Below are 15,894 nucleotides of genomic sequence, written 5' to 3'. Positions count from 1 at the left end.
GCTTGCCTATTGTAAATTCACTCTTCCCAGCCAGGTGCAGGTCTACAATTTTCTTTGGTCTTGGCCATGGTTGAGTTTGGAGTCTGACTTTGAGGCTGTGGACAGGTGTCTTTTATACAGATAAAGAGGTCAAACAGGTGCCATTAATACAGGTAACAAGTGGAAGACAGAAGAGCTTCTTAAAGAAGAAGTTACAGGTCTGTGAGAGCCAGAAATCTTGCTTGTTTGTTATTGACCAAATACTTATTTTCCACCATAATTTACAAATAAATTCTTTAAAAATCCTACAATGTGATTTCCTGGATTTTTTTTCTCATTTTGTCTCTCATAGTTGAAGTGTACCTATGATGAAAATTACAGACCTCTCTCATCTTTCTAAGTAGGAGAACTTGCACAATCAGTGGCTGACTAAATACTTTTTGGCCCCACTGTATTACTGATTTTTAACTTGTATAAACTTGTAAAAGTGTTTTTAATTGCAAGTTCGAGCTTGTCAGGAAATGTAACCGGTATCGGTACATGAAGGGAAATGTTATATTGACGTTAGCGTGCTGTGCTACCTCAGTTCATTGGTTTTAATGGCAAGATGCTAAACGCGAAACCCGAAACCCGATGGAAGCCCTATCCAAGTAGCGCGTTCGAATAACCTGACTTATAAGTCATTGACTTATTAGAATCCTCTCTACTGAGGCAGCTGCCTATGTAGACAGTAAGACAGCAAGGCAGCTCCCTAGGTTTTCGAACACACTCAATGTGAATGTGTGTGCTAGGGGACGCCCAGCCAACTGGTAGCAGAGCTGAGAGTTCAGAATCCCAGCACTGGTGTGCTAGCAGATTACCCTGCTGGGCCACCCAGGTGCCAGCAAAACCATTCTTGATTGAAATTTGCATAGAGAAGATAGCAGGCAAGATTCAATTCCAATAAAAGCAATGTGTGAGATACAGTAAAGGCCATGAGAGCTAACTGAGGGGTGTTGAAAAGGGGTGTATGGAAGACACAGACATGAATAATGTCCTAGCCAGGATGTCTGAAGTGGTGACACACGAAAATAGTTTGACAGTGTTGGAATATCTCTGTTCCTCTGACTTCCTGACACACCACATATGCCATTTTTCTAGTCTATCAGCAAACAGCCCAGTGTCAGACCCAAGCAACTTGCTGCTGTGTGGATCAATGAACTAAAACCAGGACTGGACAGTATGGGAACTGTACTGGGAAACAATCCTTAAAAAAAAATCTTCAGTGATGACCAACATTTACCCTGGATGCTTTACTTAACCCAGCACCACTATGGTAAGATTGAGGAGATCTGTAGAATCTCTTTACAAACAGAGCAAAAAGATAAGATAAATTACATCAACCTCCCAGCACATGGCCTCCATTTACCGTCAGATTCCAGTCTGACACAGAGGGCAAGCTGGCTGCCCTCTCTATACCAGACCGCACCGCTTCTGAGTTATGAGCTGTGAAAGTTTTTGCCATCAGCCTCTGTCTTCAGGAAATTCCCAATTTAGAGTAATCGTACAGAAGTAATGGGAAAACGTACTGACCTTGCTGAGAAGGTCTCTGAGACAGGTCACTTCTTTCTGCAGGTCGCCAGTCTGAGCCACTAGCTCGGTGCAGATGGCCTGAGCCTCCTTCTTCGGATCCCATGTTAAAACGAGCTGTTGGGTCAAAGAGAAATGTGGTGCAGTTTCTTAAACTTTATACACTGATCAGCCATAACATTAAAACTCCCTCCTTGTTTCTACACACACTGTCCATTTTATCAGCTCCACTTACCATATAGAAGCACTTTGTAGTTCTACAATTACTAACTGTAGTCCATCTGTCTCTCTACATACTTTAACCTCCTTTCATGCTGTTCTTCAATGGTCAGGACTCTCCCAGGACCACTACAGAGCAGGTATTATTTGGGTGGTGGATCATTCTCAGCACTGCAGTGACACTGACATGGTGGTGGTGTGTTAGTGTGTGTTGTGCTGGTATGAGTGGATCAGACACAGCAGCGCTGCTGGAGTTTTTAAATACCGTGTGCACTCACTGTCCACTCTATTAGACACTCCTACCTAGTTGGTCCACCTTGTAGATGTAAAGTCAGAGTTGGTCATCTTCTAGACCTTCATCAGTGGTCACAGGACGCTGCCCATGGGGCGCTGTTGGCTGGATATCTTTGGTTGGTGGACTATTCTCTGTCCAGAGTTGCTGTATCTGATCCACTCATACCAGCACAACACACACTAACACACCACCACCATGTCATTGTCACTGCAGTGCTGAGAATGATCCACCACCTAAATAATACCTGCTCTGTAGTGGTCCTGGGAGAGTCCTGACTTGAAGAACAGGGTCAAGACAGGCTAAAAAAGTATGTAGAGAAACAGATGGACTTCAGTCAGTAATTGTAGAACTACAAAGTGCTTCTGTATGGTAAGAGGAGCTGATAAAATGGACAGTGAGTGTAGAAACCAGGAGGTGTTTTTAATGTTATGGCTGATCAGTGTAGTGTCACATCTGCTTAGTACTCTGCGTAGTTCAAACGTAACTATAGAACAACCTAAGTTCATGACACTTACTAGAAATAAGAATAGCACTTCTGGTAAGATAAATGCCTCCTATAAGGCCCTGGATTTGTTTGTTTAGTCAGAGTACTCCAGTTTCCTTCCACCACCCAAAAACATGCAGAACATGGATTGGCAACTCTCAATTGCCTTTGTCTGTGGGTGGATAAATGTGTTTCACTGTGACAGATCAGTGCCCTGTGGGGTTTTGCCCAATCTAGTCATGTCCAATTCCCTGACTGTACTTCTTTTCCTCTCCTGGCCGAGGAGAGCAATGACTAATACCAGCTCGCCCCCCTCCGACACGTGTGCAGTATCCGACTGCATCTTTTCACCTGCATGAGGCGAGTTCATAATGGGGCTCAGTCTAGCGCATGAAGAGTCAGGCACTGATCTCCCTTATTCCCCATCTCTGATGCAGGCACCACTGATCAGCCAGTAGAGGTTGTAATTGCATCAGAACCCAAAAGACGAACCCGACAAACAGAGCCGAGTTTTGAACTCATGAGTTTGAGATGTCAGCTCTGGTGTGCTAGCATGTTTAACCGCTGCACCACCAGAGCACATTGTTGAAGTTTATCATTTAAATGGGAAGCCAGTCTAGTCAATCTAGCAATTAATAAAAAATATGAGAAACATACCAAGTTTAAAATACTTAATTTTAAAATGTTAACGAGATCCAAGACCTATAATGATGCAACATTTAGCCTGAGTACCAGATAAGGTTTATTTTTTCCCCTGTTGTTGCTAAATTCTGCTGTAAATTATAAAGCCAGATGCATCACTTTTTGTAATTACTACTTTATTTTCTCTGATGGGCGTTCAGGTGGTGCAGTGGTAAAACACTCTACCCCAATAACGCTGGGATCCTGGATTGGAAACTCAGCGTTGCTACTGGCCCACTGGGCGCCTACACAGACATAATTGGCTACGTCTTCAGAGGATGGACATGTCGGAGGGAGCGTGTGTCAGGCAAATATACCCGGACGAGATCAGGGCCTCTATCAGCGAAAGTCGAACTGGCTGGGCAAAAAAATTGCATAAATAAAATAGCAAATGAAATTCAGCATAAAATCTGTGCCAGATCAGGTATGTGGAACAGAATGATCTGCTCTGGCAGTCCCTAAATACAGAGGCAGCCAATTTAAAGAAAAAAACACCTTTATTTACTCTGCACACAATGAACCTAAGCTTTCCAAATCATAGACTTAAGGGTAGTGTGTCTTGTGTAGGTGTATACACACACCTCTGAGGACCGGCGTGGGAACCTGCTGATGACATCCTGCACCATTTCAGTAAGGTAACAACACTGCTGCCTCAAGCTGATCAGAAAGTTATATAATTCCTCAGTCCTACACGATAAAGCAAATCCTGGCATTAGGAAATGAACACAAGCCGAGACTTGACATCGAGGTTAAATAAGTTTAATACATGATTTTTTTTTTAATGTACGAGGGATCTTCAAAAAGTTTCCGCACTTTTATATTTTGGTTGGAAACGGTGAGGGTGGGAGAAGTAGTGATTGGTCGTATCTGAGAGACAGAGAGAGCTTATAGTCCGGATTTACAGCCATCTGATTTCCACCTTTTTGAACTGCTCAAAGAAGCTTTAAGGGGAGGAAGATTTTCTTGTGATGATGTTGTGAAATCAGCGGTGCATCAGTGGCTATGCGCTCAACCAATTAAATTTTTTGCTGATGGCATTAAAACGTTAGTACAACACTGGGATGTATCAGAAGGTGACTGTAGAAAAGTGATGTCATTTGTTTTTTACATTTTTAAATAAATAAGTGCAGAAAAAAGTGCGGAAACTTTTTACAGAACCCTCGTATGTATATATAGATGTTTTGTGTGTTTTTACATGTAATTCCAGATAAACTACTCCAAAACATCTATACATCTTAATCTTCATCACTACGCCAGAAGCTGGCTGGATAAGTCAGATAAAATCTCCCGGAATCTAGAACGAGTGGCCAAGAGCGACACAAACACACACACACACGCACGCAGGCGACACAGTCTTTTTTCCCCGATCGCGTATTAAATCCGTTATCTGATATACAATCTAGCGCTCTGTGTAGGGAACATAAATAATTATGTAATACACTATCTAGTGCACTATGTAAGGAACACAAATCATCATCTAGTTATACTTTGTAATGCACTATGTAGTGAACATGAATGCGTTATCTAATACACTATCTAGTGCACTATGTAGGGAACATAAATTTATATCTAAAATACTATCTAGTGCACTATGTAGGGCACATAAATCCGTTATCTGATATACAATTTAGTGCACTATGTAGGGAACCTAAATCCGTTATCTGATATACAATTTAGTGCACTATGTAGGGAACATAAATCCGTTACCTGATATACAATTTAGTGCACTATGTAGGGAACATAAATCCGTTATCTGATATACAATTTAGTGCACTATGTAGGGAACCTAAATCCATTAACTAATACGAAACCTAAAGCATTATGTAAAAAACATAAGTCTATTATCTAGTACACTATCTAGTGCACTAAGTAAGGAACATAAATTCTTTTCTAATATACAATCTAGTGCACTATGTAGGGAACATAAATCTATTATCTTTCACACTATGTAGTGCACATTAATGTGTTTGTGACACGAACAGTTAGCTTAGTAGCTCAGTTAGCAGCTCCTAAAAGTTCTGTTATCACCCATTGTGGGACTAATAAAGGATTATCTTATCTTATCTTATCTTATCTTATCCTTTGATGTGTGCGAGAGGTTTTTTATATATATATATATATATATATATATATATATATATATATATATATATATATATATATATATATATATATATATATATAAAATTGTCACACGTAACTAATGTTGTGGACAACAAATGTCAATGTTTCAAATACAGAGTTAGCGTTGTAGCCTCACACAAATGTTACATTTATTTACAACCTATACATCATCAGAAACAGGTATCTTGTTTTTTATTGAAGCGATTAAGAGATTTAAGGTGTGTTTTTTAGGAAAACAATTGTCCAATACCTACATTTTAGCAAAAAGCATCCGCATCTGTGCCCGTGATTAAACACTGACATTATGAAAAGACTTTGCCAGTGATCTATTGTAACGTTTGGCTGCTGACAGAATTCTTGAAACACTTCTTCCATCACTGAGCATGTCAAACCTCTGTAATGGCTGACACGGACTCAACGCTGTTGATAGCGTTATCTTAACAGAGGATCTTTTCCGAGCAGCTGTTTTCTTCTCCTAACAGTCTGTCAGAGGCTGTGATAAACACTGTCAGAATTTATAGGATTACTACCTCCACACAACGAAGAGATGAGCTCCAAGTGTTGCTTTGTTAGTTTTTCTATGACCTAATGAATGATGGGCTCGCTCTGGATGACTAAGTGCTGGGTAGGAACCACTGTGCCAACATGCACCATGATAGATTCATCATCTCACAGCCAGCGATAATCTAAAATTACACCCATTAAGGCCATTTTCCTAAATTCATCAATTTGAAAAATGCTTTCAGTCTAATACTAATTTCCAAATCATTGTTTCTGTTTATAGTTTCTAAAAAGAATAGCAGAGAATTAATTATTACAGGCAAACGACGTCTCTGTTCAGCTAACTAACGAGCTCAGAATGACGAAGCGTACGTTCGTTCATACATCTTTTTAATTCTTGTTTTGCATTAAACGTCACCGTAACTTCACATCCCTTTAATGTGTGTTTACAGACTACCTATCAGGATGGGATTTAAATGGGGAATTTAGTGCATGACCGTGTGTCCCGGCTGTACATCCTTACCTCAGAATAAAGAAAATCACTGATTGATTAGCTTCATTAAGTTAAGACACAGCAGCTGAGGCAACAGCTCGCAAACATCAGTCAAAACATGGCACATGAGAAAGCGAGCTCGGTCTTCTCTCACTTTACAAATCATGATTAAAGCTAAAACCGTAAGGATCTTGGATTATCGCACTTCAAATAATGAGAATCTCATTCTTAAGTTCAGGCGTATTGAACTGAGGAGGGACATCAGTGTCTCAGAGACGCTACAGTAACCTACTCATACAAAACAAACAACAAAATACATTTCTAATACGCTTATTTGCTAAATCCAGCCAATTTAAGCTGATTCATGTCTGCCTGACACTGGTATGCAAACTGTCATTAATTAACAAGCCACAATAGGATTTTCATAGGAAGCAGCTTGCATTAGCTGACATTGGCGGCAATCAGCTTCAATATGAATCTTTTAATAGGGTTAAAGACATTTACGTCCTTTCTAATCAAACTAATAAGCAACAAAAAAAAAAACTTTATTAATTCATAAAGTACACAGAACAAGTAAAAGACAAAAACTACTACATCAAGGCCGGCATTACTTTGCAGTCATATGCTTTTAAAAACACACATTACACGTGCTTGTTAGAAATCCCATTCCAATACCACATCTATAGGGCCCTACTAAATTCACGGGAAAATGTGCTTAATTTCACAGACATTATTTTTCAAAAGTGCCACATTTAGCCGCTCAAGTGGCGCAGCGGTAAAACACGCTAGCACACCAGAGCTGGGATTTCGAATACATACAAATTTTAGCTCTGCCATTCGGCTGGGCTGGGCGGCTGCATGAACAATGATTGGCTGTTGTTCATAGGGTAGGATAAAGCCGAATAGGGGCTCCTCATAACTGAGCGAATTACTACCTCTTCTGGCTGATTGATGCCGTCTGCACAGAGTCGAGGAATAATGTTGATCAGGGTGTGGCTCTCCATCCGCATTGCGCTTGGTGATGTAAGGCTCGGATGCAGCTGCTCGGTCATGGAAACCCATTCCATGAAGCTCTCTGTGCACTGTTCTTGAGCTAATCTGAAGGCCACATGAAGTTTGGAGGTCTGTAGCGACTGAAAGCAGAAAGTTGGTGCACTATGTGCCTCAGCATGCACTGACCCCGCTCTGTCATTTTACGTGGCTACCACTTTGTGGCCGAGTTGCTGTCGTTCCCATTCGCTTCCACTTTGTGATAATACCACTGACAGTTGACGGTGGAATAATTAGTAGCAAGGAAATTTCACGACTGGACTTGTTGCACAGGTGGCATCCTATCATGGTACCACGCTGGAATTCACTGAGCTCCTTAGAGCGACCCATTCTTTCACAAATGTTTGTAGAAGCAGTCTGCATGCCTATGTGCTTGGTTTTATACACCTGTGGTCATGGAAGTGATTGGAACACCTGAATTCAATACTTTGGATGGGTGAGTGAATACTTTTGACAATATAGTGTATGTCTTTACATGAAGCACAGCTTTAATCTACAATGGTAAGTTTTGAGAATTAGTCTGGCATGACTGAAGTCCCAATTTATCCCAAATGGTGTTCAGTTGTGTTGAGGCAAGGTTTGTTTGTTTGTTTTTGTTTATTGCCATTCCAGCTCAGTTGAGGCAAGGGCTCTGAACAGTCTGACATGTCTGGAAAAGACAAGGACCTTTTTAAAATTGCCACAAAGTTAAAACCATAGAATTTATTTTATACAATTGATTATATACCTGTTAGCAATAGGTATGCCTAAAACACATGAACTCAATAACGTGACGTCTACATCAGTCCAAAGACTAGGTAAGTTAGGTGAATTGGAGATCCTAAAATTACCCATGATCGAGTTTGAACTCGAACTGATAAATCATGTGGAACCTGTAACTACCTGTGTCCTGTCATAAACGTGTAAAACATGACGTTAAAGTACTAATAAATAAATAAACTGAAATGGAAAAAATCTGCTTGTTTACTAAGCAGTTGCAGAAATCATTATACATCATCACTCAACAAAAGCACACGTTATGGTATCAAGTCTTACCCGTTATCTACGTTCTCAAGCTGTGTCAGTGCGTCCAGGTCCACTCTGTCAAGATGCATCTCCTGTACTGCACTCAAAACCTTTTTTTGGTCATCTGGGTCTGTTACTCCAATCTATATAAAAACAGTATTACAGCACCTGTTCACATTCATACAGAAATTATCAATTCTATAATAGAGGATCAATGGCAATATACCATGTACAAAAACATAATTATTGTATGCATACATATGTATATACGTAGATTTCCAGTGACTTTTCGATTTAGTATTGTTAGATTTATACAGCTGTTTTTACCGTCAGTAGATGTTGTATGTATGTAGCAAGTTGTATGGCCGATGAAAGCTGCTGTAACAAAGTAATTTCCTGTAAAGGATCAATAAAGTATCTACCTACCTATCTATTTATCTATCTACCATCAAAATTAAACATAACATTCTCTTAACACACTGGCCAAACTAGGAAAAAAACAGGTAAAGTACAGAATAGTTCAGAAATCATATTGCAGGGGGCTCAGGTGGCACAGTGGCCTATTATGCTAGACCAACATCGCTGAGATCAGAGTTCCAATTTTAGCGCAGGCACGATTGACTGTGTCTGAGGAACGAAGCTCTGCGATGAACTGGCTCCCTGTATAGGGTATTCCTGTGCCCCGTGTTTTCTGATGGAACTGGACCTGCCATGATTCTGGCCAGATGTTTAAGATGTTACCTTTTCCAAGTCTTCTTTTTCCATAGTCAACAGACAGCTCCAGTTGATGTCATTTTCCTGCAAACATCAGAAATGCTTTTAGAACAATAAATGTGATGTATGGCTTTCACTTTGTCTAATACAGTTTCAGATGGACACAGCGGCACACTGCTTATGAGGATATATTTATCACAGCAGCATGTTGGTTTCTCATGGATTGATGTCTGAGAGCATTCAATATCGTTTTCCATTCTTGCCCTACACAGAGTGAGATTTCTCTAGATCAGCGATCCCCAACCTTTTTTGCATCACGGACCGGTTTCATATAGGATATAATTTCACGGACCAGCGGGGGGCGGGAGGATTAAAAATAGAATAACTATACTACTCACAAATAAGCTTTTTTTGCTGCCACGAGACGCTGCTTACACCTGGGGGTGATATGAGATGATACACTGCCTGGCCAAAAAAAAAGGTCACCACCTGGATTTAACTAAGCAAATAGGTAAGAGCCTCCCATTGGATAATAACTGCATGGGTGATTATGTTTCAGCTGGCAACAAGTTATTTAACCCTAACTGATGCAGTGAGTAGTTTAACATTTGTTAAACAACCATGTCGAAAGAAACATCCTGTGGTCATGGAAAAAATGTTAATCTGTTTCAGAAGGGTCAAATTATTGGCATGCATCAAGCAGAGAAAACATCTAAGGAGATTGCTGAAACTACTAAAATCGGGTTAAGAACTGTCCAACGCATTATTAAAAAGTGGAAGGACAGTGGGGAAACATCTTTTGAATGATCGTGATCGGCGATCACTTAAACGTTTGGTGAAATCAAATGGTAGAAAAACTACAGTAGAACTCAGGGATGTTTAATAGTGAAAGTAAGAGCATTTCCACACGCACAATGCAAAGAGAACTCAAGGGATTGGGACTAAACAGCTGTGTAGCTCTAAGAAAACCACTTGTCAGTGAGGCTAACCGGCAAAAACGGCTTCAATATGCTAGGGAGCATAAAGATTGGACTCATGTGGTCTGATGAGTCCAGATTTACCCTGTTCCAGAGTGATGGGCGCATTAGGGTAAGAAGAGAGGCGGCTGAAGTGATGCACCCATCATGCCTAGTGCCTACCGTACAAGCCTGTGGGGGCAGTGCTATGATCTGGGGTTGCTGCAGTTGGTCAGGTCTAGGTTCAGCAACGTTATGTGCCCAAAGAATGAGGTCAGCTGACTACCTGAATATACTGAACGACCAGGTTATTCCATCAATGGATTTTTTCTTCCCTGATGGCACGGGCATATTCCAAGATGACCAATGCCAGGATTCATCGGGCTCAAATTGTGAAAGAGTGGTTCAGGGAGCATGAGACATCATTTTCACACATGGATTGGCCACCACAGAGTCCAGACCTGAACCCCATTGAGAATCTTTAGGATGTGCTGGAGAAGACTTTGTGCAGTGGTCCAAATCTCCCATTATCAATACAAGAATTTATGCAACTCTGGACAGAAATAAATGTTGTGACATTGCAGAAGCTTGTGGAAACGATGCCACAGCGAATGTGTGCCGTAATCAAAGCTAAAGGAGGTCCAAACAAATATTAGAGTGTGTGACCTTTTTTTTGGCCAGGCAGTGTAAATATCTGTGTGTTGAAAATAGAAGTAGTGTTTTATTGCTGATGTAGCAATCTCTAATTATGTATTCTTTCTGTGTGGCCTGGTAATAAATGACCCACACACCGGTACCGGTCCGCGGCCCGATGGTTGGGGTCCACTTCTCTAGATTCCATGAATCTCGTCCACAATATTATGTACGGTAGATGGTTGAAGACCCAAATTATTTAAAAATCCTGCATTAAGAAATGTTATTTTTTAACTGATTGACAATTCTCTAATAAAGTTTGGGACAAAGCATTGTGCCACGGTCCATCATTTCTTGTAGAGACTGAGCCATTGGTGGATTCTCACCAAATCACCTGCTTATTGTTAAATCTTTTAAAACACTGTAATTCAATATTTTATCAACAGTTTATTCTAAAATCAAATTCGAAATGTGTTTATGTTTACACAACACAATACAATAAAGTTGTAAAAAATATTTTCTTTCTACTTTACGAGTTAAAGATTCAAAAGAGTTCACAGATCACAGATTCTTCATTTATTCTTAACTTTCAGCAAACGGGGTCCTGATTCTTTAAAATGCCAAAATAATTTAAAATACACTGATCAGCCATAACATTAAAACCACCTCCTGGTTTCTACACTCAAGAGTTCATTTTATCAGCTCTACTTAACATATAGGAGCACTTTGTAGTTCTACAATTACTGACTGTAGTCCATCTGTTTCACTGCATGCTTTTTTTGTCTGCTTTCAGCCTGTTCTTCAATGGTCAGCACCCCCACAGGACCACCACAGAGCAGGTATTATTTAGATGGTGGATCATTCTCAGCACTGCAGTGACACTGACATGGTGGTGGTGTGTTAGTGTGTGTTGTGCTGGTATGAGTGGATCAGACACAGCAGCGCTGCTGGAGCTTTTAAATACCGTGTCCACTCACTGTCCACTCTATTAGACAGTCCTACCTAGTTGGTCCACCTTGTAGATGTATAGTCAGAGACGATCACTCATCTACTGCTGCTGTTTGAGTTGGTCATGTTTGAGATCTTCATCAGTGGTCACAGGACGCTGCCCACGGGGCGCTGCTGTGTCTGATCCACTCATACCAGCACAACACACACTAACACACACCCACCATGTCAGCGTCACTGCAGTGCTGAAAATGATCCACCACCTAAATAATAGCTACTCTGTGGTGGTCCTGGGAGTCCTGAGTCTGACCATTGAGGAACAGCATGAAAGGGGACTAACAAAGCATGCAGAGAAACAGATGGACTACAGTCAGTAATTGTAGAACTACAAAGTGCTTCTGTATGGTAAGTGGAGCTGATAAAATGGACAGTGAGTGTAGAAACAAGGAGGTGGTTTTAATGTTATGGCTGATCAGTGTATAATGCAATTAAACTATGAAAAGAATCCTGGAATGATTTTGTAATACACTGAACAGTAGCAGTAAGCTCACCATAATGATATCAGACAGGTATTCCAGATTGAGCCCATGCAATAGAAGTTCAATATCACACAGCTTAGCAGAACTGCAAACAATACAAACGGTACAAAAACACAATGAGTGTAGTTATATCTTAATACCAGTAGATGGCAGAATATGCACAGGTTGTCAGAACTACTGTACATTATAATACTGTACCGCTCTTTTGAGGCAGGCAGGCCTTCAGGATTTCGGTTGAGGGATTGAAACACTACTTCAGCTTTGGACGGCACTTCACCATTAACAATAGAGTCAGTTAGTGATTCAAGAATCCTACAGATCTGTTAAGAAACAACATTAAAAAAAACTCAGCACTGTTGCCTCATAGCAAGAAAGTCCCGGGTTCGATTCCCAGGTGGAGTAATCCTCCTGGAGCCAGTGCCAACTTTAGCATTGGTAAATTATTACCAATTACAGTTATAAACTAATGGAAGTATGTAACAACATTAAAATAATATTTTCCACCAATTTCTAGTATTAAAACAAAGACCTGGGCGACACAGTGGCTTGGTGGGTAGCACTGTCGCCTCATAGCAAGAAGGTCCTGGGTTTGATTCCCAGGTGGAGCGGTCCAGGTCCTTTCTGTTTGAAGTTTGCATGTTCTCCCCATGTCTGTGTGGGTTTCCTCCAGGATCTCTGGTTTCCTCCCACTGTCCAAAGACATGCAAGTGAGGTGAATTGGAGATATTAAAATGTCTGTGGCTGTGTTTGACATTAAACTTGAACTGATGAATCTTGGGTAACCAGTAACTATAATATAATAAAATAAATAACTGCCAGTAAATCTGTGAACTAGTATTCAGTAATCCATTTAACATACTTTCAGTGGATACAGTATACTTCAAAATGTGAACAAAAGTGTGTTTGTGTTGTTTGTCCTGGTGGACTGGAAACCTTCCAGGGTGTTTCCTGCTTTTTGCCCAATGAATCAGATCCACCGTGACCCTGACCAGAATAAAGTGGTGGTAAAAGTTCTCTACAGCAGCAGTTCTCAACCCTTTTTTCTAGGACCCCCTTGACATAGGTTACGACATTATTCCTACTCATTCAGAAAGGATGACAAAAGGTGTTGTCTTCTTGCTCATGAGAAATTCAGTAAATCCATAATGACCAGGCATAACATGACCACTGACAGGTGAAGTGAATAACACTGATTATCTCTTAATCATGGCACCTGTTAGTGGGTGGGATATATTAGGCAGCAAGTGAACATTTTATCCTTAAAGCTGATGTGTTAGAAGCAGGAAAAGTGGGAGATCATGAGGAAAATTGGGGAATAAAAAGCAAAAAAAATAGCACTGAAGGCCCACATAATAAATGAGGATAACATACCTGTGGATGTTTAAATTCTTTGGCCAGGTCAGTTGCAGTCTTTCCTGCTTTGTTTTTAATCGACTTGTCAGCTCCAAGCTGAAGCAGCTTTAAAACTGCAGCTTCACGTCCGTACTGCACAGCTAACATGAGTGCCTGATTTAACAGAATGAGTTGTTAGTAGTTGTTATGATTATTACCTGAACACAGGTACATTTAATGTCAAGATCATATCATGTCTTGTAGTGTTTTCATATAATTGTAGTTATTTTATCATTTCAATTATTTTCACATACACTTTATGATTAGTACACAATAAAAGAGCGAAGGTGGATAGAATATTGATACTGCTACTAAAAAGTGATGTAACTTTAAAATAAAATTATAACATTTAATGTAAATAAACATAGTTTATATAATAATACAGCAGGTGCTCACATTAAGAAAGCATCTACTGTTTTTTAGTCGCTATACCTACAAATGCCAAACAGTACTCCAAGTATACAGTAGACCCTTGAGTTACGAACGGTTTACCATATGAACATTTTGGGTTACGAACGATCTTTTTCAACTTAACGTACGAACAAATTTCGGATTACGAACCAAAATTCGTGAAACACGTGACGTCACAAACAAGTTGACTCCAAGCCCCTCTCTCTCTCTCTCTCTCTCTCTCTCTCTCTCTCTCTCTCTATATATATATATATATATATATATACAGTGTATCACAAAAGTGAGTACACCCCTCACATTTCTGCAGATATTTAAGTATATCTTTTCATGGGACAACACTGACAAAATGACACTTTGACACAATGAAAAGTAGTCTGTGTGCAGCTTATATAACAGTGTAAATTTATTCTTCCCTCAAAATAACTCAATATACAGCCATTAATGTCTAAACCACCGGCAACAAAAGTGAGTACACCCCTTAGTGAAAGTTCCTGAAGTGTCAATATTTTGTGTGGCCACCATTATTTCCCAGAACTGCCTTAACTCTCCTGGGCATGGAGTTTACCAGAGCTTCACAGGTTGCCACTGGAATGCTTTTCCACTCCTCCATGACGACATCACGGAGCTGGCGGATATTCGAGACTTTGCGCTCCTCCACCTTCCGCTTGAGGATGCCCCAAAGATGTTCTGTTGGGTTTAGGTCTGGAGACATGCTTGGCCAGTCCATCACCTTTACCCTCAGCCTCTTCAATAAAGCAGTGGTCGTCTTAGAGGTGTGTTTGGGGTCATTATCATGCTGGAACACTGCCCTGCGACCCAGTTTCCGGAGGGAGGGGATCATGCTCTGCTTCAGTATTTCACAGTACATATTGGAGTTCATGTGTCCCTCAATGAAATGTAACTCCCCAACACCTGCTGCACTCATGCAGCCCCAGACCATGGCATTCCCACCACCATGCTTGACTGTAGGCATGACACACTTATTTTTGTACTCCTCACCTGATTGCCGCCACACATGCTTGAGACCATCTGAACCAAACAAATTAATCTTGGTCTCATCAGACCATAGGACATGGTTCCAGTAATCCATGTCCTTTGTTGACATGTCTTCAGCAAACTGTTTGCGGGCTTTCTTGTGTAGAGACTTCAGAAGAGGCTTCCTTCTGGGGTGACAGCCATGCAGACCAATTTGATGTAGTGTGCGGCGTATGGTCTGAGCACTGACAGGCTGACCCCCCACCTTTTCAATCTCTGCAGCAATGCTGACAGCACTCCTGCGCCTATCTTTCAAAGACAGCAGTTGGATGTGACGCTGAGCACGTGCACTCAGCTTCTTTGGACGACCAACGCGAGGTCTGTTCTGAGTGGACCCTGCTCTTTTAAAACGCTGGATGATCTTGGCCACTGTGCTGCAGCTCAGTTTCAGGGTGTTGGCAATCTTCTTGTAGCCTTGGCCATCTTCATGTAGCGCAACAATTCGTCTTTTAAGATCCTCAGAGAGTTCTTTGCCATGAGGTGCCATGTTGGAACTTTCAGTGACCAGTATGAGAGAGTGTGAGAGCTGTACTACTAAATTGAACACACCTGCTCCCTATGCACACCTGAGACCTAGTAACACTAACAAATCACATGACATTTTGGAGGGAAAATGACAAGCAGTGCTCAATTTGGACATTTAGGGGTGTAGTCTCTTAGGGGTGTACTCACTTTTGTTGCCGGTGGTTTAGACATTAATGGCTGTATATTGAGTTATTTTGAGGGAAGAATAAATTTACACTGTTATATAAGCTGCACACAGACTACTATTCATTGTGTCAAAGTGTCATTTTGTCAGTGTTGTCCCATGAAAAGATATACTTAAATATCTGCAGAAATGTGAGGGGTGTACTCACTTTTGTGAT

General features: G+C 40.7%; 1 protein-coding gene across 5 annotated transcripts in view; it reads right to left on the bottom strand.

Annotated features, from left to right (window-relative positions):
* asz1 (ankyrin repeat, SAM and basic leucine zipper domain containing 1) overlaps positions 1-15,894 on the bottom strand; it is a 36,868-nt gene that overhangs the window by 1,972 nt on the left and 19,002 nt on the right. Inside the window, exons 7-14 of one of the 5 annotated variants that reach the window (XM_063004615.1) lie at positions 13,562-13,696; positions 12,374-12,510; positions 12,203-12,275; positions 9,142-9,198; positions 8,728-8,778; positions 8,431-8,543; positions 3,809-3,914; positions 1,552-1,665 (exon numbers count right to left, since the gene is read on the bottom strand). In XM_063004615.1, the coding sequence (XP_062860685.1) occupies positions 1,552-1,665; positions 3,809-3,914; positions 8,431-8,543; positions 8,728-8,778; positions 9,142-9,198; positions 12,203-12,275; positions 12,374-12,510; positions 13,562-13,696 (786 nt within the window). The remainder of the gene's footprint in view (positions 1-1,551; positions 1,666-3,808; positions 3,915-8,430; positions 8,544-8,727; positions 8,779-9,141; positions 9,199-12,202; positions 12,276-12,373; positions 12,511-13,561; positions 13,697-15,894) is intronic. The other 4 variants (XM_063004616.1, XM_063004617.1, XM_063004619.1 and 1 more) reach the window with 4 other exon arrangements.

The sequence above is a fragment of the Trichomycterus rosablanca genome, chromosome 11 (assembly GCF_030014385.1).
Source record: "Trichomycterus rosablanca isolate fTriRos1 chromosome 11, fTriRos1.hap1, whole genome shotgun sequence".
NCBI lineage: Eukaryota > Metazoa > Chordata > Actinopteri > Siluriformes > Trichomycteridae > Trichomycterus > Trichomycterus rosablanca.
The sequence above is the reverse complement of the archived record's forward strand: the minus strand, read 5'-3'. Positions and strand labels throughout refer to the sequence as shown.